Here is a 26,974-nt window from a genome sequence, read left to right as displayed (position 1 = left end):
TAAAGAGATCAAAACGTCTATTACTCAACAGCTTCGATAGCTGTACAAAGGGTGTATCAACAAAGAAAGGAGTGCAAATTAAGTTCACAAAACTGATTCTATGGATAGTGGGACGATCCTGGAAAGATAGTCATAGAGTCATACAGCACAGAAACAGGCCCTTCGGCCCTACAGTTCCTTCTTGTTACATATTATATTGCGTTAATCAGACTAACTTGACAGAGCTGGGAAGTGTGCACTCAAGTTGGAAATGGTGCAGAGAAGATTTACGAGCATGTTGCCAGGACTCGAGGGCCTGAGGTATAGGGAGAGGTTGAACAGGCGAGGACTCTATTCATTGGAGTAAAGGAATCAAGAACCAGAGGACATAGGTTTAAGGTGACGGGGGAAAGATTTAATAAGAATCTGAGGGGTAACCTTTTTTCAGGCAAAGGGTGGTAGGTGTATGGAACGAGCTGCCAGAGGAGGTAGGTACAATCGCAACATTTAAGAAATGTGCCTTTAACTTGCCCCTAATCTTCTCAACTCTCACCCACAGAGTGTGTCTGCAGTAACCATTGATCAGTCAAATGGAATAGACCCCAATGTTTTTATTGCCTTGTATATCTATTCTATATTTTCCTTGAGCCGTAACCCCCTTGATGTCTCGTTTTCACACCTTACACTTTCATCTCTCTAGTCTCCCTCTCCCCTGACTCTTGGTCTTGACCCGAAACGTCACCCTTTCCTTCTCCCCAGAGATACTGCCAGCACCGCCATTCAACATGATCATAGTACCCCGCTCCTGCTTTCTCTCCATATTCCTTGATTCCGTTAGACCTAAGAACTGTATCCAACTCTCTCTTGAATACACCCAGCGAATTGGCCCCCACTGCGTTCTGTGGCAGATAATTTTACATATTCACAACTCTCTGGGTGAGAAAGTTTTCCCTCATCTCAGTCCCAAATGGGCTACCCCTTATTCTTGAACTGTGACCCTCTGTTTCTGGATTCCCCCAAAGTCAGGAACAAATGTTCCTGCGTCTATCCTGTCCAACCCCTTAAGAAGTTTGGGAGAACCTTGTCTCAGCTTTCAATTCTGCAATTTGCCACGCTCCGGGTCCGGGTTCGGGTTCCCACAAACATCCCACAAACGACACTGAAAGTATCCATGCGACCAGAGAGCATCCCCTACTTTACTTTCTCAATCGAGTTTGGATGAATCTTGACCATTGTAAATGCCCCCCCCCCCACTTTGATGCTTTCAATATCAATTACCTTATAATCAAAACGCGTTTTACTTCCTTTGTCGTGTTGTCCAGAAGCGAACTCGCCGTCGTATCTGATGCTCCGAACAATTGATTACACAAGAAATTGGCAGACATTCCCCAAAAAGAGAATTCCGGGATGAACCTGAGAGCCGGAAGATTACGGGGGAAATTCCACGTAGGGTTTTCCTTGTACGATCGTGAGACGGTGACTCACCCCGCGTCATTCGGCTGATAAAAACGAGCCAGTAGTACTTGGGCCATCAACAGCTGAGAGCGTCCACGACAAGCGAGCAAGCATGATCCTCAAGGTAAGGTAGCATGCAAGATCAAACAGCTTCACGATATCAACTCTATGGTGCACTAGTGCTGAGATCGTTGCTTCAATGATGCTGGAGGTTTTACACTTTGTTATATTCGGTGGAAACATGAGCATTTATTAATTTTAACTTATTTTATTTGGATGGCTGTACATACAGAATGAGATTCGCAGATGAAGCTATATATGTATTGATCTTTATAGCAGCCAGTCTGACGTCTGTCTCGTATAGCATGTGTTCTCCATAGATGCTGCCTGACCCGCTGAGTTACTCCGGCACTTTGTGCTTTTTTTTTGTAAACCAGTATCTGCAATTCCTCGTGTCTAAGGTCGTTGTAAGTTGTTAGCAGTGGTTCTCTGCTGGGTTGTTGCAGCATATGTTACAGATATGAATAATTTGGACTTTTTACAAGGGAATTCCAATAAAGATGAATCTTTATATTTTTAAATGCCTTTTGTGTCCTTGTCAGTGAACCAGCGTCTGCAGTTGTATCTACATCTCGACCATCTTGTCATTCAATTCAATTCAATTCAACTTTATTGTCATTGCACAAATACAAGTATAGGTACAACGAAATGCAGTTTAGCGTCTGGTCATAGTCATAGTGCAAGATAGTAGAAGTAAAAATAAAAAAACAAAGTTGGCATACAATAAAAGTTTTAAAAAAAATACTGGTTAACAATGTGTGGATTGTGGATGAATTAAAACTGATACATAGGCAGATAACTGTATACAAGTGGGAGAGTCTAAGGATGGCTAGCGTCGGGACTCCGAGTTCAGCATAATGGTGTTGTTGAAAAAGCTGTTCCTCAGCCTGCTTGTGCGAGTCCAGTAATCCAGTAATTCCAGTAATCCATTCCAGTAATCCTTTATATATTGAGTTCAATGTTGTCAATTGCGTCCTGCACTGTGAAGTGTTACACAGCAGCTCCATGTAATCAGGCATTCCGCTAATCCGAGTGGTCCACGCTGCTACCACAATAGATGAATAGACACAAAGCGCGGTAGTAACTCAGCGGGTCACGCAGCATCTCTGGAGAACATGGACAGGCGACGTTTCAGCTCCAGACCCTTCTTCAGACTCCAGCACCACGTGTCCTTGTGTGTACTAAACCAGCGACTGAAGTTCCTTGTTTCTGCGGCTGTGAGTTGGGTGAAAAGTTTAGGGCTCGGCGTATTCTCTCCTGAACCACATTCTGCCCGTGTGACAGAATGAAATAGGTGGCGTGTGACACCTACAGGTCACAGCTCAGAATCTCTGCATGTCAAATTCATATAACTCATCAATTTGGGCTTCATTTATTGATATATGTTTAGAGCATTGTAGGTTCTGCGCGCATGGCGGGGACTGATTCGAGTCATTCCATTACTGAGATCTTAAATCGGATTATATAATAACTTGATATACTTAAGTTAAGACACGTTTAAAATTTTACTCTGTGCAATCAGAGTGCAGAGGAGTTCATTCGGCCCATCGTGCCTGTGCATTTCCTCACGCCTCACAAATAGAATGAACGAAGAGGGATCATCGGGACTTTAACCAATACTTTTTGTAACCTTGTCGGCGCCCGATAGACAATAGACAATAAGTGCATGAGTAGGACATTCAGCCCTTCAAGCCAGCACCGCCATTCAATGTGATCATGGCTGATCATCCACCATCAGTTCCCCGTTTCTGCCTTCTCCCCATATCCCTTGACTCCGCTAACAAGGGATAGAGCTTAGAGAACTCTATCTAACTCTCTCTTGAAAGCATCCAGAGAATTGGCCTCCACTGCCTTCTGAGGCAGAGAATTCCACAGATTCACAACTCTCTGGATGATTTTTTCCCCCTCATCTCCGTTCTAAATGACTTATCCCTTATTCTTAAACTGTGGCCCCTGGTTCTGGAGTCTCTCAACATCGGGAACATGGTTCCTGCTTCTAGCGTGTCCAAACCCTTAAAAATCTTATATGTTTCAATAAGATCCCCTCCAAATCCTTCCAAATTGCAGTGTATACAAGCCCAGCTGCTCCATTCTATCAACATATGACAGTCCCGCCATCCTGGGAATTAACCTCGTGAACATATTCTGTACTCCCTCAATAGCAAGAATGCCAAGAATGTGGGACATTATCAAATGCTTTCTGAAAGTCCAGGCACACTACATCCACTGGGCGTCCTTGTCCATTTTCCTAGTTACATCCTCGAAAAATTCCAGAAGATTAGTCAAGCATGATTTCCCCTTCGTAAATCCATGCTCACTCGGACTGATCCTGTTACTGCTATCCAAATGTGCCGCTATTCCATCTTTTATAATTGACTCCAGCATCTTCCCCAACACCGATGTCAGGCTAACTAGTCTATAATTCCCTGTTTTCTCTCTCCCGCCTTTCTTAAAATGTGGGTGTAAAGTTATGGGTGGCGACTGTTTGCACACTTTGTGTAGTGCATGAAAAACAACGAATTTCACTCTAAAGTACATGTGACAGTAATGTATCATCATCATCATCATCATCATGAAATAAAATCTTGCATCATCTATTTATTGAAGATAGAGATAGATGTATAATGCTAGACACAAAATTGCTGGAGTAACTCGGCGGGTCAGGCAGCATCTCTGGAGAGAAGGAATAGGTGACAGTTCGAGTCGAAACCCTTCATCTGTCTGAAGAAGGGTCTCGACCCGACATGTCACCTATTCCTTTTCTCCAGGGATGCTGCCTGGCCCGCTGAGTTACTCCAGCAATTGTGTCGATCTTCGGTGTAAAACCAGCATCTGCAATTCCTCCCTACACTTGATGTCTGATGGTGCAGTTTTAAGTTTAACCATTTCTAAGTTAAGGAAGCCAAAAGGAGTAAAGTTATTTCAGGTATGATGCTGTGAATGGTAACGATAGACAGTTTCAGTAATTATTATTTTTTGGTTATTATTTCCTCTACAGTGCCTCGTCGTATTTGCATTGACTGAACGTGTTTTAAGTTCAACGGTGCTGGTGAGCACCAAGCCTACTTACAAATGGACCGATCCATATACTCATGAAAATTTGTTATGTGAGATGTGCGGGCATGGTACAGTTGTGCTAACACGATGCACCGCCACACAACAGACAGTGTGCAGGCCCTGCATAGGTGACCAATTCATGAAACACTGGAACCGCTACACAAAATGCCATGGCTGCTACCACTGCGTAGAAGATGAGCATGAGATACACCCGTGCAACGGCACGCACAATCGAGTGTGTCAATGCGACACTAACTATTTCTTCATGTTTGAATTCTGCAAGAGACATACCGAATGCACCTTTGGGCACGGTGTGGTGATAACAGGTACGTTTAATATTTCTAATATTAATTTTGAAGAAGGGTCTCGACCCGAAACACCACCGATTCCTTCTCTCCAGAGATGCTGTCTGTCCCGCTGAGTTACTCCAGCTTTTTGTGTCTATCTTAATTCTTACTCTATCCACCCATCGCCTTGAGCGCATGGTTTGTTATTTTGCAAAGCTTGTCCAAACTGCACTTTGTGTATGGAGGAACTGCAGATGCTGGCTTACACCGAAGATGAACACACACATGCTGGAGTCATTCATGGGGTCAGGCAGCATCTCTGGAGAAAAGGAATAGGTGACGTTTCGGGTCAAGTCCTCTATTCATACTGAGATTCAAGGGAGAGGGAAACTAGAGGTATGAAAAGGTACGAGAGTTGCTGCCTGACCAGCTGAGTTACTCCATCATTTTGTGCCCAAACTACAATATGTACAGCATACTAATTCTAGATGAGTAGGTAATTGGAAAGATAGTGTGCGGTTAATGTAGCTGATGAATTTATCCTGAACCTGAGAATGAAATAAATAGTTAAACTGATAAAGTTATGTATTCTCAGTATCAAGGCTGGATTTGGCTGCGATCACAACTACTAATATAATGTTTCATTTAATGAAAGGCCATTTTAAGAGGTTGACATGTAGGAGATTATTCTCAAACAAATGTCCCACCATTGTATTTGCATTTATTCTACTTTGAAAATTAATGAGGTTTCAGAATTCATCATAGACGGCAAATGGATTATTTCTGGGCAAAAATGTTAAACTCCACAATACCATGTATATTGCCTTCAATAATGTCTGCATTTCCATAGTTCATCCCGAACAGTTCCATAATAGAGCACTCCCTGACTTACTGACTGTTGAAAGGGACACACTTGCTGGAAGACCAACAACTCGGTGAAGGATGCTCTTTGAGCTGCCCAAAACCTGTTGGTCTCCCAGCAGAGACCATAAGTAGTATAGGTGTTTTGCTTTAGGATAGATGTAAACACTGCTGTGTATGATGTTATTGAATGTATAGACAATGTATGAACAGGTTATGGACAGTTTTACTTTGTGTACATATTTTGTTCTCTGGAAGTTCTTTTTTGGAAAAAATTACTACATTATATTTTCCATGAATTTTAACTGATCCGATGGACGTGTGTTTTCTAGGAACCCATTATCGTGATTCAACGTGTGAAGAATGTCCCAGGGGATATTTCTCTCCCACACTCTCTAGTACGGATCGCTGTATTGCACACACAAACTGCACTGATGGTTTAGTGGTCAATGTTCCAGGTAATCGTTACCACGACACCCTGTGTACCTCCTGCAGTACATATGTTGGAACTACAGGTATGTAAAGCAATTTTCATTTGTAGGGTAACTACAATACCATCCTTAAATATTAACATTTGTTTATGAAGTATATTTCTATAATCAGAATAAATCATTGGGAAGTTAGGACAAAGGACCCGGCATGGGGGGATCGCAGTGAGGGTGAGAGGGGGGGGGGGGGGGGGGGTGAGAAGAAAGGTACAACCTGTGTCGGATACTTTGTAACATTGTCTACACCCTTGATGTGGCGACTCTTTGCATACCTTGAAACAAAGAATTTCACTGTGACTTATCACATATGACAATAAAGCATTCATGCATTCATACCAATCTTATTGGAGAGCTGTGCGTTTGACGGCACTGGGCCTGTACTCGCTGGAGTTTAGAAGAATGAGGGGGGCCCTCACTGAAATGTACCGAATAGTGAAAGACTTGGATAGAATAGATGTGGAGAGGGTGTTTCCACGAGTGAGGGAGTCTAGGCCTAGAGGTCATAGCCTCAGAAATAAAGGACGTTCCTTTAGGAAGGAGATGAGGAGGAATTTCTTTAGTCGGAGGGTGGTGAATCTGTGGAATTCTTTGCCACAGGGACTGTGGGCGCCAAGTCAATGGATATTTCTAAGGTAGAGATAGATAGATTCTTGATTAGTATGGGTGTCAGGGGTTATGGGAAGAAGAGAGAGAATGGGGCTAGGGGGGAAGAGATAGATCAGCCATGATTGAATGGCAGAGTAGACTTGATGGGCCGAATGGCCCAATTCTGCTCCTGTCACTTCTGACCTTCTGATAGTGTCTGTGCTGAACGTGATGCCAAGTTAAACTAACTTCATACACTTAACGAGAATGATTGCAACTAATCTATATAGCACATTATTACATTATGTTGCCTCTCTAACGTGTCTGGAGTTTACGGTTCAATTTATATTTTATTACGTTTTTTTGTGATTAATGGAAAAGCAAAGCATAAGATAGAATATGACTGGAAATAGATGAACAACTAAAAACCAACACAGGATGTCTATTAAAAAGCTACATTTATTTTTTATCTCTTTCAACAGCATGTGATGACGCACTTATTCAGTTTCTGGCACATCAGAAGATCGCAAAAAGAAAACTCAAAAAGTTTATCCGTTCCCTTGTTACTACTGAAAATGTTGACCAATTACATGCGGAAATGTCAAACGGGAACAGGGGTATGATGTATACAAAGTTATATCCTCTTCTGGTGAAATGGAGAGGAAGAGTCCAGGGGAAGCATGTTGCAGAGATGATCATCTCAAAACTTGAAAATGCAAAGTTGAAGAATGTCGTAACAAGGATAAAAAATCGTTTTGGTGAAGTGTCAGCTGAGATCACCTTTAATCATTTGCCCTGAATGGTCCCCAAAAGACTTGTGTTTAAGGTCAATAGCATTTCAAAAGAGGTACACCATACTCCAGAATTGGCCTCAGGTATTGACAAGGTATTAGTCAATAGCATTTCAAAAGAGGGTTTTTATTTTATTCCAGGTTGTAGTTTGTTTATTGGCCATTGTGGGATGCAAGGGAGTGAGAGACAAAACAAACTTGGTTTCCCACTTTTGCTGCCCAGTCCATCATCGGCTCCGATCTCCCCACCATCGAGGGGATCTACCACAGTCGCTGCCTCAAAAAGGCTGGCAGCATCATCAAGGACCCACATCATCCTGGCCACACACTCATCTCTCCGCTGCCTTCAGGTAGAAGGTACAGGAGCCTGAAACCTGCAACAACCAGGTTCAGGAATAGCTACTTCCCCACAGCCATCAGACTATTAAACTCAACTCAAATAAAATCTGAACTTTAATTAGCCTACTGCACTTTATATGTTTATTTATGTGTGTGTGTATATATAGATTCTATTGTATATGGTCACACTGATCTGTTCTGTATTATTTATTCCTGCAATATTCTGTTGTGCTGAAGCAAAGCAAGAATTTCATTGTCCTATCTGGGACACATGACAATAAACTCTCTTGAATCTTGAATCTTGAATCTTGAATCAATCCTGCAAGTCTGTGTAGCAGCTTAAACCGGTGGTGGGGTTAGTAGTTTCAAGAGAGTCACGAATCAAGAGACAAATACTGATATTTGTGCGACTTTCTATCAGAGAATTGTAAAATATATGAGACAAAAGTTGGGGAGGGGGGTGGGGCAGGAGAATATGGAACCCACCCAAGTGTTTGTTTGACCCCGTCCTTCTAATTCCACACTGGCTCCATTGGAAAAGGAGTCCGTATAAACTTGTCTAATACAGTGCCCTGCCCTCCCCTGCATCAGCCCAGCTTCTGCTGAAACCTCTCACCCAGAGTATCTGTTATAATCATAGAGTCATAGAGCTCCAATCATAGAATCATGGTAGTGGATAGAGGGCCATAGTCAAACAGCACAGCAATAGGCCCTTCGTCCCAACTTGTCCATGCTGACTAAGATGCCCCATTTAAGCTGCATTTGGGCCCTCCCATTTGGCTCATATCCATATAAACCTTTCTCATCCCTCTACCTGTCCAACTGTCTTTTAAATGCTTTTATAGTATCTGCCTCAACTACCTTCTCTGGCAGCTTGTTCCGTGCACACACCACCCTCTGAGCGGAAAGGTTGCCCCTTAGGTTCCAATTAAATCTTTCCCCTCTCAACTTAAACCTTTGTTCAACGGTTCTAGAATCTCTTACCCTGGGTAAAAGTCCCTGTAAAATTGCCAATTCAAAGAGAACTTCATCTGTTAGAATAAGACTGTAAAGCACAACACTGCCAGCAAGTTTTCCATTTCTGTAGTTAACTTCTGGAGTTGGAACAGTTTTACAATATAATGACAATAATTGTTGACAGTTTCCCCACTTACGAGCAGCTGAAGTATTTGAGATGAGCTTTCTCCATCAAAACAACAGTTCTGTGGAAATTGCTAACACGGTCTAATTGAATCCAGCAAATCAGGGAATTATAGGAACTTCCTCGCACACAGATCGGACCAGCAAGAAATATTTATTGTTGCAAGTGTGAATCTTTGTACTATCATAAGAATGTTTCGGGTCAACTTGAGACACAACGTGGCCTGGACTGATAGCCTAGTCATCACCAGGAACAAGCTTCTTCCAGTGCTGGCTTGGAACGAGTGATACTCCATGACAAAGAAATGGGAGAAGACGTCATTACATGTAAGTGTTAACAACGTCTTAGGTTACAAAGGAAATACCAGCAACGTAATATTTTACAGCAGCTAATTTCAAATAAGTTTCGGGAGCATTCCATGCTACGTTAGTTTCTGTGGATTATGTTTCAATCCAAACAATGTTTTAATGTCTGGTCCCAACACTCTCCTCACTCTAAAATGTGGCTTTGGGGAAACATAGGGTTGGCTGTAAACGGGGGCATTTAGTTCATGGGGTAGCCTGGTGTCCTGCATTCCTGCATCTTCACCCATTTTGCTTCACAGAACTGGGGTCCTGTTTGGTAATTGCTAGTATCTTCCAGTATCTCCTTTTTCATGACATATTCTGTTTTTACTTTAGCCTGAGGCAAATTTTCTTGTTTCTTATTATCTTTCCAATGGTATCTAACTGCACAGGCCATTTGACTTGGACTATTCTCTGACCAGTCCATGTTATTCATTTTTATTGCTTCTGCCGCAGCGGCTGGCAGGCAGTTCATCAAAATTGCACAGTACTGGGGAGAATTTACACCGTTCCGATAATTAATATCTCCCGACTGATCTATGAATATTTCCAAAAATCTTTCTAGAAATTCTCCTGCAGGTGTAGGCTATACAGCCCTTCAAACCAGCACCGCCATTCACTGTGTTCATGGCTGATCATCCACAATCAGTACCCCGTTCCTGCCTTCTCCCCATATCCCCTGACTCCGCTATCTTCAAGAGCCCAATCTAGCTCTCTCTTGAAAGTTTCCAGAGAATCGCCCTCTACCGGCCTCCACCACCCTCTGAGGCAGAGAATTCCACACTCACAACACAACATTGAGGAGCACTTCAACAACAACTCCGACCCCCGACGCATGTGGCAAGGCATCCAGGCCATCACGGACTATAGACCCACCAACACCACCCCCACATCCAGCGACGCCTCCTTCCTTGAGGAGCTTAACCACTTCTATGGCCGCTTCGACAGGGACAATCTAGAGACAGCCATCAAGGCTGTGCTCCCTGCTGATCACCAACCCCTCACACTCACCCCCTACGACGTGTACGTGGCACTGAGTAGGACTAATGCACGTAAGGCTGCTGGCCCTGACGGCATCCCCGGGCGCGTGCTCAGGGCCTGTGCTGCGCAGCTGACAGACGTCTGGACTGACATCTTCAACCTGTCACTTGCCCAAGCAGTTGTCCCCACGTGCCTTAAAACCACCTCCATCGTTCCGGTGCCAAAACACTCCACTGCAGCAAGCCTCAACGACTGCGGCAAGCCTCAGTTGCACTTACCCCCATCATCACCAAGTGCTTCGAGAGGCTGGTCCTGGCACACCTCAAAGGCTGCCTACCCCCCACATTGGATCCCTATCAGTTTGCCTACCGCAAGAATAGGAGTATGGAGGATGCCATCTCAACGGCACTTCACTCCGCCCTCTCCCACCTCAACAACAGAGACACTTACGTAAGAATGCTGTTCATCGATTACAGCTCAGCATTCAACACCATTATACCCTCTAAACTGATCACCAAACTCGGTAACCTAGGCATCGACCCCTCCCTCTGCAACTGGATACTGGACTTTCTAACCAACAGACCCCAGTCTGTTAGGTTAGACAAGCACACCTCTTCAACCCTCACCCTGAACACCGGCGGTCCACAGGGCTGTGTGCTGAGCCCCCTCCTCTACTCCCTCTTCACCTACGACTGCACACCTGTACATGGTACTAACACCATCATCAAGTATGCAGATGATACAACGGTGATTGGCCTCATCAGCATCAACGATGAGTCGGCCTATAGGGAGGAGGTCCAGCTCCTAGCAGCATGGTGCGCTGACAACAACCTGGCCCTTAACTCCAAGAAGACCAAGGAGCTCATTGTAGACTTCAGGAAGTCTAGGGGCGGCACGCACATCCCCATCCACATCAACGGGTCAGAGGTGGAACGTGCTTCCAACTTCAGGTTCCTGGGGGTCAACATCTCCGATGACCTCTCTTGGACCCACAATACCTCAACTCTGGTCAAGAAGGCTCACCAGCGTCTCTTCTTCCTGAGGAGACTGAAGAAGGTCCATCTGTCTCCTCAGATCCTGGTGAACTTCTACCGCTGCACCATTGAGGGCATCCTTACCAACTGTATCACAGTATGGTATGGCAACTGCTCTGTCTCCGACCGGAAAGCACTGCAGAGGGTGGTGAAAATTGCCCAACGTATCACCGGTTCCTCGCTCCCCTCCATTGAGTCTGTCCAAAGCAAGCGTTGTCTGCGGAGGGCGCTCAGCATCGCCAAGGATTGCTCTCACCCCAACCATGGACTGTTTACCCTCCTACCATCCGGGAGGCGCTACAGGTCTCTCCGTTGCCGGATCAGCAGGTCCAGGAACAGCTTCTTCCCTGCGGCTGTCACACTACTCAACAATGTACCTCAGTGACTGCCAATCACCCCCCCCCCCCCCCCCCCGGACACTCCTCCCACAGGAAAAACACTATGTCTGTATACATGTAAATAGACTCATTTATTGAAATCATATTCTATGTCGCTCTTCCAGGGAGATGCTAACTGCATTTCGTTGTCTCTGTACTGTACACTGACAATGACAATTAAAGTTGAATCTGAATCTGAATCTCTCTGTGTGAAAAAGTGTTTCCTCATCTCTGTTCTAAACTCTTATTGTAGTTCGAAGGTAATCTATGAATTTGGCGGATGACTTTTTCCTATCAGGTATCTAGCTCAGTATGGCCATCTTCTCATTCAGTTTCCATGGGGAATATACATTATTGTTTCCAGCACCAACTGCAATCGCTGGATTAAACGTGGAGTTAGGCATTTCTCTAACCGGGAATTGGTGGCGAGCGGTTCGTCGCTCAACTATTTTGTCTGCCCTAGCTTCAGGCTCAGTGTCACAGGAGGTCAAATCCTCTCCCTGCTCTTGTATTCAATGTCTTGTACAATGAACCCTCCTTGTACTTGTATTCAATATTGCACGCAATAAACCCACACCATTTTTGTATTCAAATGCTTGTCTGATAAACCCGAAAGTTTGCATTTTGTGAGTTTTCCTTTATCTGCATCTCTCCAGCAGGCCAAGGGATATTTTTCCAGGCAAAGGTCTCCTCTCAGCTGTCCAAAGTATATATTGAAATACCGCATGATTTAAACTTTCACCACACTCTCATCCTTCCAGGGAAGTAAGATGTGTCCAAAATGCAAAGTAACCACCACTAGAAGATACTTGAGGCAGATTTTGCAGCCGGCGGTCAAAGCACCCACTTCAGTGCCGTCAAAGCTCCCTCAACCCCCACATAAAAGATCCTAAAGAACATACATTTAACACATACTGTTAAAACATATAGAAGGAAAGGACAGACAGATTGCTGGCGAGGCAGCCATTGCTGGCGCCACCCGGTGGAGTTCAATCAACATTGTAGTATTTTATCCTCAGAAAATCTGAGGTAGGATAAGGAGGAAAGCGAATGGTATGTTAGCTTTCATAGCAAAAGGATTTGAGTATAGGAGCAGGGTAGTTCTACTGCAGTTGTACAGGGCCTTGGTGAGACCACACCTGGAGTATTGCGTACAGTTTTGATCTCCTAATCTGAGGAAAGACATTCTTGCCATAGAGTGAGTACAGAGAAGGTTCACCAGACTGATTCCTGCGATGGCAGGATTTTCGTTTGAAGAAAGACTGGATAGACTCGGCTTGTACTCGCTAGAATTTAGAAGATTGAGGGGGGATCTTATAGAAACTTACAAAATTCTTAAGGGGTTGGACAGGCTAGATGCAGGAAGATTGTTCCCGATGTTGGGGAAGTCCAGAACAAGGGGTCACAGTTTGAGGATAAGGGGGAAGTCTTTTAGGACCGAGATGAGAAAATGCTTTTTCACACAGAGAGTGGAGAATCTGTGGAATTCTCTGCCACAGAAGTTGGTTGAGGCCAGTTCATTGGCTATATTTAAGAGGGAGTTAGATGTGGCCCTTGTGGCTAAAGGGATCAGGGGGCAGGTACAGGATACTGAGTTGGATGATCAGCCATGATCATATTGAATGGCGGTGCAGGCTCGAAGGGCTGAATGGCCTACTCCTGCACCTATTTTCTATGTTTCTATGTCTATGAAAGAGACAAAGGGAATATAGCGTGTACTGTTTTAAGTATTTCTAAGAACTTGAAACCACTTTAATGCTAATCCCGACTGACATCTCTTTGATTATAATCATTGGGATTATTCCACACTGTGAACAAAATTACTGTCATCTTTCCAGGTAAGTAAGATGAGTCCAAAATGCAAAGTAACCACCACTAGAAGATACTTGATTATGTTTGTGATAGATGAATCACAGAGTTCTGATGGACGTCATTGAATGACTGGATAGCACAATGAATATCATGGAGATTGTGGTTAATTTTAACATAAATATGTTTTTAAAAGTGTCAAAATGGTGAAGTGTAATTTCTATCTTATTTTTGTGTCTGTCAAAGCAAATGTGAATAATAAATATGAAGTGTTTTTTACTAAGAATTTCTGCTAAGAATTGTTCAAGTATGATAAATGTCACTGAATTTTTCTTTATACAAAATAATAAATAGTTTGACATGAAGTGACATGAAGGACACCCTTTATCCCGGTGTCTGTACACTGTGGAATGCTTGATTGTAATCATGTATAGTCTTTCCGCTGACTGGATAGCACGCAACAAAAAGTTTTTCACTGTACCTCAGTACACTTGACAATAAACTAAACTAGTTGATAAAACAATTTTTTGCAGGGTAAGAAACGGATCTCTAAGTACAAAATACAAAACTGAGCGACAGTCAATTTGTGACAATTATTGGTGAAACAGCAGTTAGAGCTGATCTTTGGGTTCTCAACTTTAGAAAGACTACAGAAGCCTGGGAGAGTGCAGAACGTTGACTGAGATTCTCTTCCCCACTATTACAACTTAGGGCTAAAGACACTGTTCATCGCACTGACAGGTTTTAACAAGGTGTAAAGCTGGGGTCAGAGCTTTGCTTCTTGTCACAGTATAGAGGAGTAGAGCAGGGGGCTGAGCACGCAGCCTACAGGTGCCCCTGTGATGATAGCTCCCACATGTTGCAGCTGCAACTCGTCACCTGACTCGGCATGCCTGTCTTATTTTAATTCATGTAAACACTTTCTTTAAAATGGATAAAAGTTTTGAAGTATAAGGTATAATTATCTGATAATTGCAGACACTCAGTTTAGTTTCGATTTTAATTTAGAGATAATGCATGGAAACAGGCCCTTCGGCCCACCGAGCCCGTGCCGTCCAGCTTTTTTGGTTCTTTTCAAGCTAATAATGCATTTTTGGATTATTAGACTCCATTTCTCCTGATCAGAGTCTTTAATTTTTCTTGTCATCCAGGCTTCCTTACTCCTACCTGTATTCCCTTCACTCTAACAGGACCATGTATGCTTAGAGCACTCATGTTAACACTTTTAAAAGCATCCCACTTTCCAGATATCCCTTAGCCCTCTAATAACCTACTCAAATCAACTTGTGCAAGTTCCTGTCTAAAACCATCAAAGTTGGCCTTGCCCCAGTTTTGAACGTTAACTTGTGGGCCAGCCTTGTCCTCATTCATAACTAATATAAAGCTATAAAACTGTTCCTCAGGTTCTAAATGGTCCATCATTGAAACTTCAGTCACTTGCTCTGCCCAGATCAATCTTTGGCCTCTCCCTTGGAGGGCCCTCTACACATTTCCTGAGGAAACTTTCCTGAAATTGAAAAGCTAATCCTCGGATCCTGGAAGATGGAATCACTCACTCACTGACAACCCAAAGATGAACAGTCATCACGAGATTTCATAATCTCGACATTGTAACTCTTTACAAAATATGACTTGTCAATAGGGACAGCAGAGGCAGAAGGAGTCTACATCATCTAGAAAGGGAAAGCATCAGTTTCGTGGTCAATATCACTATCACACTGCATTGGGTGTCAGTGGTAGGATGAACATTCTCTGCTAGACCTGAGGTGAAACCTGGTACATGGCTTAACCCACCTCAATAACTCTTTGCTGACTAGAAATGCAGGAGCACAAGGAGAATCTAGAAGGCCTACTTCAATGATTCCAAGAAGCAGGATTATGGGGAGGGAAAGATAAATGTGCCTTTGCTGCCTCAGTAGCAGAGAGGACTTCGCCAGTTGATGACAACAAGATAGCAGTTTTGTCTTGCATATAGATAAACACAATTTAGTTAATTTCATTTATTTATTATTGTCACACTTACCGAGGGACAGTGAAAAGCTTTGGGTTGCCTGCTATCCATACAAAGTGCTGGAGTAACTCAGTGGGTCAGGCAGCATCTCTGGAGAATGTGGATAGGTGATGATTCGGGTCAGGACCAGGTCATTTTCTCCAGAGATGCTGCCTGACCTTGTGAGTTGCTCTCGCACTCCTCTATGCCTATCTTTAGCATTAAACAAGCATCTGCAGTTCCTTCTTGTTACATTTTGTCTTGCGTTAATCTGACTAACTTGACAGCTGGAAAGTGTGCAGTTTAATTGGAAAGGCTGCAGAGAAGTTTCACGAGGATGTTGCCAGGATTCGGGGGCCTGAGGGGGGAGGTTGAACAGGCTAGGACTCTATTCCTTAGAGCACAGGAGAATGAGGGGTGATCTGAAAGAGATATGGAAAATCATGAGAGGAACAGATCGGGTAGACACAGAGTCTCTTGCCCAGAGTAGGGGAGTCAAGAACCAGGAGACATAGGTTTAAGGTGACGGGTGAAAAGGTATAACAAGCATCCAAGGGGTAACTTTTTCACGCAAAGGGCGGTAGGTATATAGAACGAGCTGCCAGAGGAGGTAGTTAGGTAGGTACAATCTCAACGTTTAAGAAGCATTTGGACAGGTACATAGAAAGGACGGGTTTAGAGAGATATGGACTGAACACAGGCAGGTAGAACAAGTGTAGATGTGACATGTTGTGTTGGCAAGTTGGGCCGAAGGGCCTGTCCACGCTATAAGACTCTATGAGACTAAGGCCAGTTTAGGAATGTTGAAGTTCTGTAGGTGTTCACTGGCGTCTGTGGGACCTTGAGATAAGTTGCTGATCACATGACAAGAAAGCAAGAAAACACAGCCCAAGAATCGAAGCAGCTTCAGTGTCACGTAGGTTTCACAAGCACTTGCAGGACCAGAAGGCTGTGGAGGCCAAGTCAATGGATAATTTTAAGGCAGAGATTGACGGATTGTTGATTATTACAGGTATCAGGAGTTGTGGGGAGGAGTCAGGAGAGTGTGATTGAGAGGGAAAGAAAATGGCTGAGGGAAATAAGTGGGGAAATTAGTTTTTAGTTTTAGTTTTAGAGATGCAGCATCTACACAGGCCCTTTAGCCCACCGTGTTCGATCCAACCAGCGATCCCCGCACACTAATACCATCCTACACAGAGTAGGGACAATTTTACATTGATACCAAACCAATTAACCTAAAAAACCTGTGCATCGTTGGAGTGTGGGAGGAAACCGAAGGTCTCGGAGAAAACCCACGCATGTCATGGGGAGAACGTGCAAACTCCATACAGACAGCACCCGTTGTCAGGATTGAACCTAGGTCTCCGGCGCTGTAAGCGCTGTAACGCAGCAACTCTCCCACTGCGCCACCGTGCTGCCCTAATTGGATTTCTGGGGTTGCTTTAAGAGCTGCTACAGAATGAATGGGCCAAATGGCTTCCTTCTACACTGTAAGGAGATCTGAGGAACTAAGGGAGGTTGCATGATAATCTCTGGCCTTTGAGGAATATGAGTCGGCCTGTTCTTGTTCAGACCACAGACCAGTCAAACAATGGCACCCAAATAAAAACACTTATTTCGGAAGCTTACAGGTGCTTGAATACTGAATGGTGATTATTTTTGCAAATGTCATTTTTTGACCACGCATACGTCTGGCTTTCAAATGCCTCTGTTTTCCAGACACAAGGGGGCGCCAGGACATTAGGGCAAGAGCTATAGGGAGAGGGTAGGCAGGCTAGGACTGTATTCAGGAGAGCTTAGGAGGATGAGGTGTTGTTATAAAGTTGTACAAGATCACGAGGGGAAAGGATCATGAAGATCAACAGAGCCTTTTACCCACAGCTGGGGAATCTAGAACCAGCGGACAAAGGTTTAATCTGAAAGGGGAAATATTAAATGGGAATCTGAGCGGTTTTCTATCTAATCTCTCTCATTAGTAGTTTTCCTGACCACTTCTTCCTCAAATGCTATAATGAAAACTTCATGCTGCAAAGGATCACCATCAAAAACAGGAATTTCTCTCGGAGGTAAGGTAGAAGAGAGATTTTGTTGCTTCTTCATCAAGTTACAAAATTCATGTTGAAATCCATCATTCCGTGCAGGGGGAGTAGTGCTAGCAGGCCCCTTCTGTACACCCTTACTCCTATGAGTCTGTACATTAAGCCTCTGAGAAGAGTGCCTAGTTCTATCGGTCTTAACATGAACCCTGACAGATGGTTCATTAGTTGGTTGCTTCGGTCTAACAACCTGTTGCTGAGAGGAAACTTCAGCCAACCCTCACTTACTCAGTGTTAGTAAATCTTCCTCCTTTTGTTCACCCGTGTTAGGGGCCAGCAGCATAATGAAGGCCGAGTCGCACCCTGGCCACTCCCTCTTCTCCCTTCTCCCATCAGGCAAAAGGTATATAAGTGTGAAAACATATACTTCCAGATTCAGGGACAGTTTCCTCCCAGCTGTTATCGGGTAACTGAACCATTCTACCACAACCAGAGAGCAGCGCTGAACTACTATCTACCTCGTTGATGACCCTCGGACTATCCCTGATCGGACTTGTTAGCTTTACCTTGCACTAAATGTTATTCCCTTATCATGTATCTATACAATGTAAATGGATCGACTGTAATCATGTATAGTCTTTCTGCTGACCGGATGGCAAGCAACAAAAGTTTTTCACTGTACCTCGGTACATGTGACAATAAACTAAACTGAACTGAACTAAGTAGACAAATCACTGGCTTTCTCATTTAATCTGAAGCTGCTTCAGTTGAAGAAAACAAGTCAAGACACAGAAAGCAGCATAATTTTGAATTGCTTTAAAGGTTTATTGAAAATAAATTAAAACTTTCTTAAAACATTGTTTTGATTGAAACATAATCAAACTAACGTAGCATGGAATGTTCCCAAACCTTATTTGAAATTAGCTGCTGTAAAATATTACGTGCAGGTATTTCCTTTGTAACCTAAGACTTTGTTAACACTTAGTTGTAATGACGTCTTCTCCCATTTCTTTGTCATGGAGTATCACTCGTTCCAAGCCAGCACTGGAAGAAGCTTGTTCCTGGTGATGACTAGGCTATCAGTCCAGGCCACGTTGTTCTCAAGTTGACCCGAAACATTCTTATGATAGTACAAAGATTCACACTTGCAACAATAAATATTTCTTGCTGGTCCGATCTGTGTGCGAGGAAGTTCCTATAATTCCCTGATTTGCTGGATTCAATTAGACCGTGTTAGCAATTTCCACAGAACTGTTGTTTTGATGGAGAAAGCTCATCTCAAATACTTCAGCTGCTTGTAAGTGGGGAAACTGTCATCAATTATTGCCATTATATTGTAAAACTGTTCCAACTCTTGAATTCTGTATGTTCAAAGTTAACTACAAAAATGGCAAACTTGCTGGCAATGTTGTGCTTTACAGTGTTATTCTAACACATGAAGTTCTCTTCGAATTGTCAATTTTAAACACATACCTATTACTTTTCTTTACTATTTTTCTGTACATAGCATGTGTATATATCAATCTCAGTGAATTATGGAAGTCTAACACTGTAGTATGCAAAATCTTAATAACCCATGAATGTTCTCAAATCTTATATGTTCAGGTCAGGTCGGTGGGAGTTCCCCCCGCCACAGGTACCATGTAATCCCGCACTACCTGCTCCATGGTCGGATAGTCGGCGACTAAACTGTCTCCCCCATCTAGTTTGCCAGGAAGGGGCTGTGGACCCCCAGCAGGACCAAAAACAAGACCTGTCAAAGGGCGGATGAGTTTCTAATGAGCCAACGGCCATCCACACTTCAGTAGAAGTTGTGATCACTGTCGTACACAGCATTGTAAGGAACGATGATAAAACACACACCAAAACCCTATACTTCCAGCAGCGGATGTCCGCATGAACTGGAGGACAGAGATGTGTGGTGCGTCCGTCACCGTTCCCGATAGAAACCAGCGCCACTGCGTCGCTAATGTTTTCAACGATGATGAATGATGAACATATTCATGGAATATCAAAAAGTCTTCATCTACAATAATATTGCTTTAAATGTTCTTTTTATGACATTCATCTTTTCGACAATCATTTCTTCCTGTGTTTATTTCACTTTTAGTCGAATTTTAATTGAACATCCACTGGTTAGTTGCTGTTTGGAAATGTTTCAATGTCATTCTCAGCCTTTATAACATCATAGCTGATTTCAGACACCAGTGAACCCAGGGCAGAAGAGTAATAGATAGAGAGAATGCACAGGGACCTTTACCCAGGGTAAGAGAATCAAGAACCAGATAACATAGGTTTAAGTTGAGAGGGGAGAGATTTAATTGGAACCTAAGGGGCAACCTTTCCGCTCAGAGGGTGGTGTGTGCACGGAACAAGTTGCCAGAGAAGGTAGTTGAGGCAGATACTATAAAAGCATTCAAACGACATCTGGACAGGTAGAGGGATGAGAAAGGTTTATATGGATATGAGCCAAATGGGAAGGGCCAAATGCAGCTTAAATGGGGCATCTTAGTCAGCATGGACAAGTTGGGACGAAGGGCCTGTTGCCGTGCTGTTTGACTATGGCCCTCTATCCACTACCATGATTCTATGATTGGAGCTCTATGACTCTATGATTATAACAGATACTCTGGGTGAGAGGTTTCAGCAGAAGCTGGGCTGATGCAGGGGAGGGCAGGGCAGTATTAGACAAGTTTATACGGACTCCTTTTCCAATGGAGCCAGTGTGGAATTAGAAGGACGGGGTCAAACAAACACTTGGGTGGGTTCCATATTCTCCTGCCCCACCCCCCTCCCCAACTTTTGTCACAAATATTTTACAACTCTGATAGAAAGTCGCACAAATATCAATATTTGTCTTGATTCGTGACTCTCTTGAAACTACTAACCCCACCACCGGTTTAAGCTGCTACACAGACTTGCAGGATTGATTCAAGATTCAAGATTCAAGAGCTTCAAGAGAGTTTATTGTCATGTGTCCCAGATAGGACAATGAAATTCTTGCTTTGCTTCAGCACAACAGAATATTACAGGCATAAATAATACAGAACAGATCAGTGTGTCCATATACAATAGAATCTATATATACACACACACATAAATAAACGTATAAAGTGCAGTAGGCTAATTAAAGTTCAGATTGTATTTGAGTTCAGTTTAATAGTCTGATGGCTGTGGGGAAGTAGCTATTCCTGAACCTGTTTGTTGCAGATTTCAGGCTCCTGTACCTTCTACCTGAAGGCAGCGGAGAGATGAGTGTGTGGCCAGGATGGTGTGGGTCCTTGATGATGCTGCCAGCCTTTTTGAGGCAGCGACTGTGGTAGACCCCCTCGATGGTGGGGAGGTCAGAGCCGATGATGGACTGGGCAGCAAAAGTGGGAAACCAAGTTTGTTTTGTCTCTCTCTCCCTTGCATCCCACAATGGCCAATAAACAAACTACAACCTGGAATAAAATAAAAACCCTCTTTTGAAATGCTATTGTCCTTAAACACAAGTCTTTTGGGGACCATTCAGGGCAAATGACTAAAGGTGACCTCAGCTGACACTTCACCAAAAACGATTTTTTACCCTCATTACGACATTAGTCAACTTTGCACTTTCAAGTTTTGAGATGATCATCTCTGCAACATGCTTCCCGTCGACACTTGCTCTCCATTTCACCAGAAGAGGATATAACTTTGTATACATCATATCCCTGTTCCCGTTTGACATTTCCGTATGTAATTGCTCAACATTTTCAGTAGTAACAAGGGAACGGATAAACTTTTTGAGTTTTCTTTGTGCGATCTTCTGATGTGCCAGAAACTGAATAAGTGCGTCATCACATGCTGTTGAAAGAGATAAAAAATAAATGTAGCTTTTTAATAGACACCCTGTGTTGGTTTTTAGTTGTTCATCTATTTCCAGTCATATTCTATCTTATGCTTTGCTTTTCCATTAATCACAAAAAAACGTAATAAAATCTAAATTGAACGTTAAACTCCAGACACGTTAGAGAGGCAACATAATGTAATAATGTGCTATATAGATTAGTTGCAATCATTCTCGTTAAGTGTATGAAGTTAGTTTAACTTGGCATCACGTTCAGCACAGACAATATCATAAGGTCAGAAGTGATAGGAGCAGAATTGGGCCATTCGGCCCATCAAGTCTACTCTGCCATTCAATCATGGCTGATCTATCTCTTCCCTCCTAGCCCCATTCTCTCTCTTCTTCCCATAACCCCTGACACCCGTACTAATCAAGAATCTATCTATCTCTACCTTAGAAATATCCATTGACGGCGCCCACAGTCCCTGTGGCAAAGAATCCCACAGATTCATCATCCTCTGACTAAAGAAATTCATCCTCATCTCCTTCCTAAAGGAACGTCCTTTATTTATGAGACTATGACCTCTAGGCCCAGACTCCCTCACTCGTGGAAACACCCTCTCCACATCTATTCTATCCAAGTCTTTCACTATTCGGTACATTTCAGTGAGGGCCCCCCTCATTCTTCTAAACTCCAGCGAGTACAGGCCCAGTGCCTTCAAACGCACAGCTCTCCAATAAGATTGGTATGAATGCATGAATGCTTTATTGTCATATGTGATAAGTCACAGTGAAATTCTTTGTTTCAAGGTATGCAAAGAGTCGCCACATCAAGGGTGCAGACAATGTTACAAAGTATCCGACACAGGTTGTACCTTTCTTCTCACCCCCCCCCCCCCCACCCCACCCCCCCCCCACCCCCCCCCCCCCCCCCCTCTCCCCCTCACTGCGATCCACCCACGCCGGGTCCTTTGTCCTAACTTCCCAATGATTTATTCTGATTATAGAAATATACTTCATAAACAAATTTTAATATTTAAGGATGGTATTGTAGTTACCCTACAAATGAAAATTGCTTTACATACCTGTAGTTCCAACATATGTACTGCAGGAGGTACACAGGGTGTCGTGGTAACGATTGCCTGGAACATTGACCACTAAACCATCAGTGCAGTTTGTGTGTGCAATACAGCGATCCGTACTAGAGAGTGTGGGAGAGAAATATCCCCTGGGACATTCTTCACACGTTGAATCGCGATAATGGGTTCCTAGAAAACTCAAGTCCATCGGATCAGTTAAAATTCATGTAGTAATTTTTTCCAAAAAAGAACTTCCAGAGAACAAAATATGTACACAAAGTAAACCTGTCCATAAACTGTTCATACATTGTCTATACATTCAATAGCATCATACTCAGCAGTGTTTACATCTATCCTAAAGCAAAACACCTATACCACTTACGACCCGAAACGTAACCTATTCCTTTTCTCCAGAGATGCTGCCTGACCCCATGAATGACTCCAGCATGTGTGTGTTCATCTTCGGTGTAAGCCAGCATCTGCAGTTCCTCCATACACATAGTGCAGTTTGGACAAGCTTTGCAAAATAACAAACCATGCGCGGCGGCGACATCATCACGGAGGTCCGCTGGACTGGAGGACGGCATCACCGGCCTGGATCGATCGCCTCAGCGCAGAGGGAGAAAAAGGAGGGAAGAGACGGAGACTAAGACTTTGCCTCCATCACAATGAGGATGTGCTTGGTGAACTCACTGTAGTGGATGTTTAATTTGTGTTTATTGTATGTTTTGTTTTTATTGGTTCTGTGTATGACTGCAGGCAACATAATTTCGTTCAGACCGAAAGGTCTGAATGACAATAAAGGAATCTAATCTAATCTAATCTAATGGGTGGATAGAGTAAGAATTAAGATAGACACAAAAAGCTGGAGTAACTCAGCGGGACAGACAGCATCTCTGGAGAGAAGGAATCGGTGGCGTTTCGGGTCGAGACCCTTCTTCAAAATTAATATCAGAAATATTAAACGTACCTGTTATCACCACACCGTGCCCAAAGGTGCATTCGGTATGTCTCTTGCAGAATTCAAACATGAAGAAATAGTTAGTGTCGCATTGACACACACGATTGTGCGTGCCGTTGCACGGGTGTATCTCATGCTCATCTTCTACGCAGTGGTAGCAGCCATGGCATTTTGTGTAGCGGTTCCAGTGTTTCATGAATTGGTCGCCTATGCAGGGCCTGCACACTGTCTGTTGTGTGGCGGTGCATCGTGTTAGCACAACTGTACCACGCCCGCACATCTCACATAACAAATTTTCACGAGTATATGGATCGGTCCATCTGTAAGTAGGCTTGGTGCTCACCGGCACCGTTGAACTTAAAACACGTTCAGTCAATGCAAATACGACGAGGCACTGTAGAGGCAATAATAACCAAAAAATAATAATTACTGAAACTGTCTATCATTACCATTCACAGCATCATACCTGAAATAACTTTACTCCTTTTGGCTTCCTTAACTTAGAAATGGTTAAACTTAAAACTGCACCATCAGACATCAAGTGTAGGGAGGAATTGCAGATGCTGGTTTTACACCGAAGTTCGACACGAAATGCTGGAGTAATTCAGAGGGTCAGGCAGCATCCCTGGAGAAAAGGAATAGGTGACATGTCGGGTCGAGACCCTTCTTCAGACTGATGAAAGGTCTCGACTCGAAACGTCACCTAATCCTTCTCTCCAGAGATGCTGCCTGACCCGCCGAGTTACTCCAGCATTTTTGTGTCTAGCATTAGACATCTATCTCTATCTTCAATAAATAGATGATGCAAGATTTTATTTGATGATGATGATGATACATTACTGTCACATGTACTTTAGAGTGAAATTCGTTGTTTTTCATGCACTACACAAAGTGTGCAAAGAGTCGCCACCCATAACTTTACACCCACATTTTAAGAAAGGCGGGAGAGAGAAAACAGGGAATTATAGACCAGTTAGCCAGACATCGGTGTTGGGGAAGATGCTGGAGTCAATTATAAAAGATGGAATAGCGGATTTACGAAGGGGAAATCATGCTTGACTAATCTTCTAGAATTTTTTGAGGATGTAACTAGGAAAATGGACAAGGACGCCCAGTGGATGTAGTGTGCCTGGACTTTCAGAAAGCATTTGATAATGTCCCACATTCTTGGCATTCTTGCTATTGAGGGAGTGCAGAGTATGTTCACGAGGTTAATTCCCAGGATGGCGGGACTGTCATATGTTGATAGAATGGAGCGGCTGGGCTTGTATACACTGGAATTTGGAAGGATGAGAGGAGATCTTATTGAAACATATAAGATTTTAAGGGTTTGGATACGTTAGAAGCAGGAAACATGTTCCCAATGTTGAGAGAGTCCAGAACCAGGGGCCACAGTTTAAGAATAAGGGGTAAGTCATGTAGAACGGAAATGAGGGGAAAAAATCACCCCAAGAGTTGTGAATCTGTGGAATTCTCTGCCTCAGAAGGCAGTGGAGGCCAATTCTCTGGATGCTTTCAAGAGAGAGTTAGATAGAGTTCTTAAAGATAGCGGAGTCAATGGTTATGGGGAGAAGGCAGGAACAGGGTACTGATTGTGGATGATTAGCCATGATCACATTGAATGGCGGTGCTGGCTTGAATGGCCTACTCCTGGACCTATTGCCTATTGTCTATAGGGCGCCGACAGTTACAAAAAGTATTGGTTAAAGTCCCGATGATCCCTCTTTGTTCATTTTATTTGTGAGGCATGAGGAAATGCACAGGACGATGGGCCGAATGAACTCCTCTGCACTCTGATTGCACAGAGTAAATTTTCAAACGTGTCTCCACTTAAATATACAAAGTTATTATACAATCCGAGTTAAGATCTCATTAATGGGATGACTTACAGTCCCCGCCATGCGCGCAGATCCTACAATGTTCAAAACATATATCAATAAATGAAGCCCAAATGGATGAGTTATATGAATTTGACATGCAGAGATTCTGAGCTGTGCCGTGTATATGTCACACGCCGCCTATCTCATTCTGTCACACGGGCAGAATGTGGTCCAGGAGCGAATACGCCGAGCTCTAAACTTTTCACCCAACTCACTGCCGCAGAAACAAGGAACTGCAGTCGCTGGCAAAAATATAAAGATTGTCCAGGAGAGTGTATCTTAGACAATAGACAATAGACAATAGCTGCAGGAGTAGGCCATTCGGCCCTTCGAGCAAGCGCCGGAATCTTCTAGTTTAAGAAGGAACTGCAGATGCTAGGAAGATCGAAGGTAGACAAAAGTGCTAGAGAAACTCAGCGGGTGAGAAACGTTGCCTATTTTCTTCACTCCATAGATGCTGCTGCACCCGCTGAGTTTCTCCGGCACTTTTGTCTGCCAGAATCTTCTAGATTCATCTTAAACGGAATTCCCTTGAAAGAAGTCTAAATCATTCACATCTGCAAAAATGCTGCAACTACTCAGCAGAGAACCACTGCTAACAACTTACAACGACCTTATAGATTCAAGGAACTGCAGATGCTGGTTTACAAATAAAAAGGTACAAAGTGCCGGAGTAACTCAGCGGGTCAGGCAGCATCTATGGAGAACATATGCTATACGAGACACGTCGTCAGACTGCCTGCTATAAAGATCAATACACATATAGCTTCAGCTGTGAATCTCATTCTGTATGTATATATATATATGTATATACACAACTTATTTTAACTTATTTCATATATATTAATTGTAACATTTTTATGTGTGTCTATAAATATAAAACAAGTTAAAATTTTACTCTTTAAATTATAATTTGAGGAAACACTAGCATGAGTACATTTATTAATTTAAACTTATTTTATATATATTAATTGTAACATGTTTTATGTATGTCTATACATATAAAATAAGTTAAAATTAATAAATATACTCATGCTCATGTTTCCTCAAAATATAACTTAAAGAGTAAAACCTTCAGCATCATTGAAGGAACGATCTCAGCACTAGTGCACCATAGTTGATGTAGTGAAGCTGTTTGATCTTGCATGCTATCATGGTATATGGACACATTTATCTGTTTTGTAGTAAATGCCTACTATTTTCTGTGTGCTTAAGCAAAGCAAGAATTTCATTGTCCTATACAGGGACACATGACAATAAACTCACTTGAACTTGAACTTGAACCTTACCTTGAGGATCATGCTTGCTCGCTTGCTGTGGACGCGCTCAGCTGTTGAGGGTCCAAGTTCCACCGGCACGTTTTATGAGCCGAATGACGCGGGGTGAGTCATCGTCGCACCATCTTACGAAGGAGGAAAAACCTAACGTAGAATTCCCCCCCATCGTCCCGGCTCTACGGTTCATCCCGGAATGATGTATTTTTGGGGAATGTCTGGCAATTTCTTCGGTGTCACCGTTCGGTGGACCAGAGATACGACGGCGCGTTCGCTTCTGGACAACACAATGGAGGAAGTAAAACGCGTGTTCACTGAACACAGGGGACAGCTTCTAACTCAACGAACCACGGCG

At 43.3% G+C, this 26,974-nt stretch overlaps 3 protein-coding genes across 4 annotated transcripts in view; 2 read left to right on the top strand and 1 right to left on the bottom strand.

The window, feature by feature from the left end:
- rtel1 (regulator of telomere elongation helicase 1) overlaps window positions 1-12,595 on the top strand; it is a 108,018-nt gene extending 95,423 nt beyond the window's left edge. The window contains exon 36 of one of the 2 annotated variants that reach the window (XM_033041495.1): window positions 12,541-12,595. The gene's annotated coding sequence lies outside the window, so the exon portion shown is untranslated. The remainder of the gene's footprint in view (window positions 1-12,540) is intronic. The other variant, XM_033041494.1, reaches the window with a different exon arrangement.
- On the top strand, window positions 1,530-7,924 carry LOC116986204 (tumor necrosis factor receptor superfamily member 6B-like). Its single transcript, XM_033041499.1, has 5 exons — window positions 1,530-1,558; window positions 4,493-4,877; window positions 6,032-6,214; window positions 7,255-7,619; window positions 7,686-7,924. Exons 1-4 carry the CDS (start codon window positions 1,547-1,549, stop codon window positions 7,569-7,571), a joined length of 897 nt encoding a protein of 298 aa, XP_032897390.1. The 5' UTR covers window positions 1,530-1,546; the 3' UTR covers window positions 7,572-7,619; window positions 7,686-7,924.
- Window positions 12,596-20,863: 8,268 nt separating the features above from the next.
- On the bottom strand, window positions 20,864-26,685 carry LOC116986083 (tumor necrosis factor receptor superfamily member 6B-like). Its single transcript, XM_033041264.1, has 4 exons — window positions 26,635-26,685; window positions 23,475-23,859; window positions 22,511-22,693; window positions 20,864-21,442 (listed from the first exon to the last, which is right to left on the bottom strand). Exons 1-4 carry the CDS (start codon window positions 26,644-26,646, stop codon window positions 21,162-21,164), a joined length of 861 nt encoding a protein of 286 aa, XP_032897155.1. The 5' UTR covers window positions 26,647-26,685; the 3' UTR covers window positions 20,864-21,161.
- Between the last annotated feature and the right edge of the window lie 289 nt (window positions 26,686-26,974).

This window comes from Amblyraja radiata, chromosome 23 (assembly GCF_010909765.2).
Source record: "Amblyraja radiata isolate CabotCenter1 chromosome 23, sAmbRad1.1.pri, whole genome shotgun sequence".
NCBI lineage: Eukaryota > Metazoa > Chordata > Chondrichthyes > Rajiformes > Rajidae > Amblyraja > Amblyraja radiata.
This window is presented reverse-complemented; position numbering and strand designations above follow the sequence as displayed.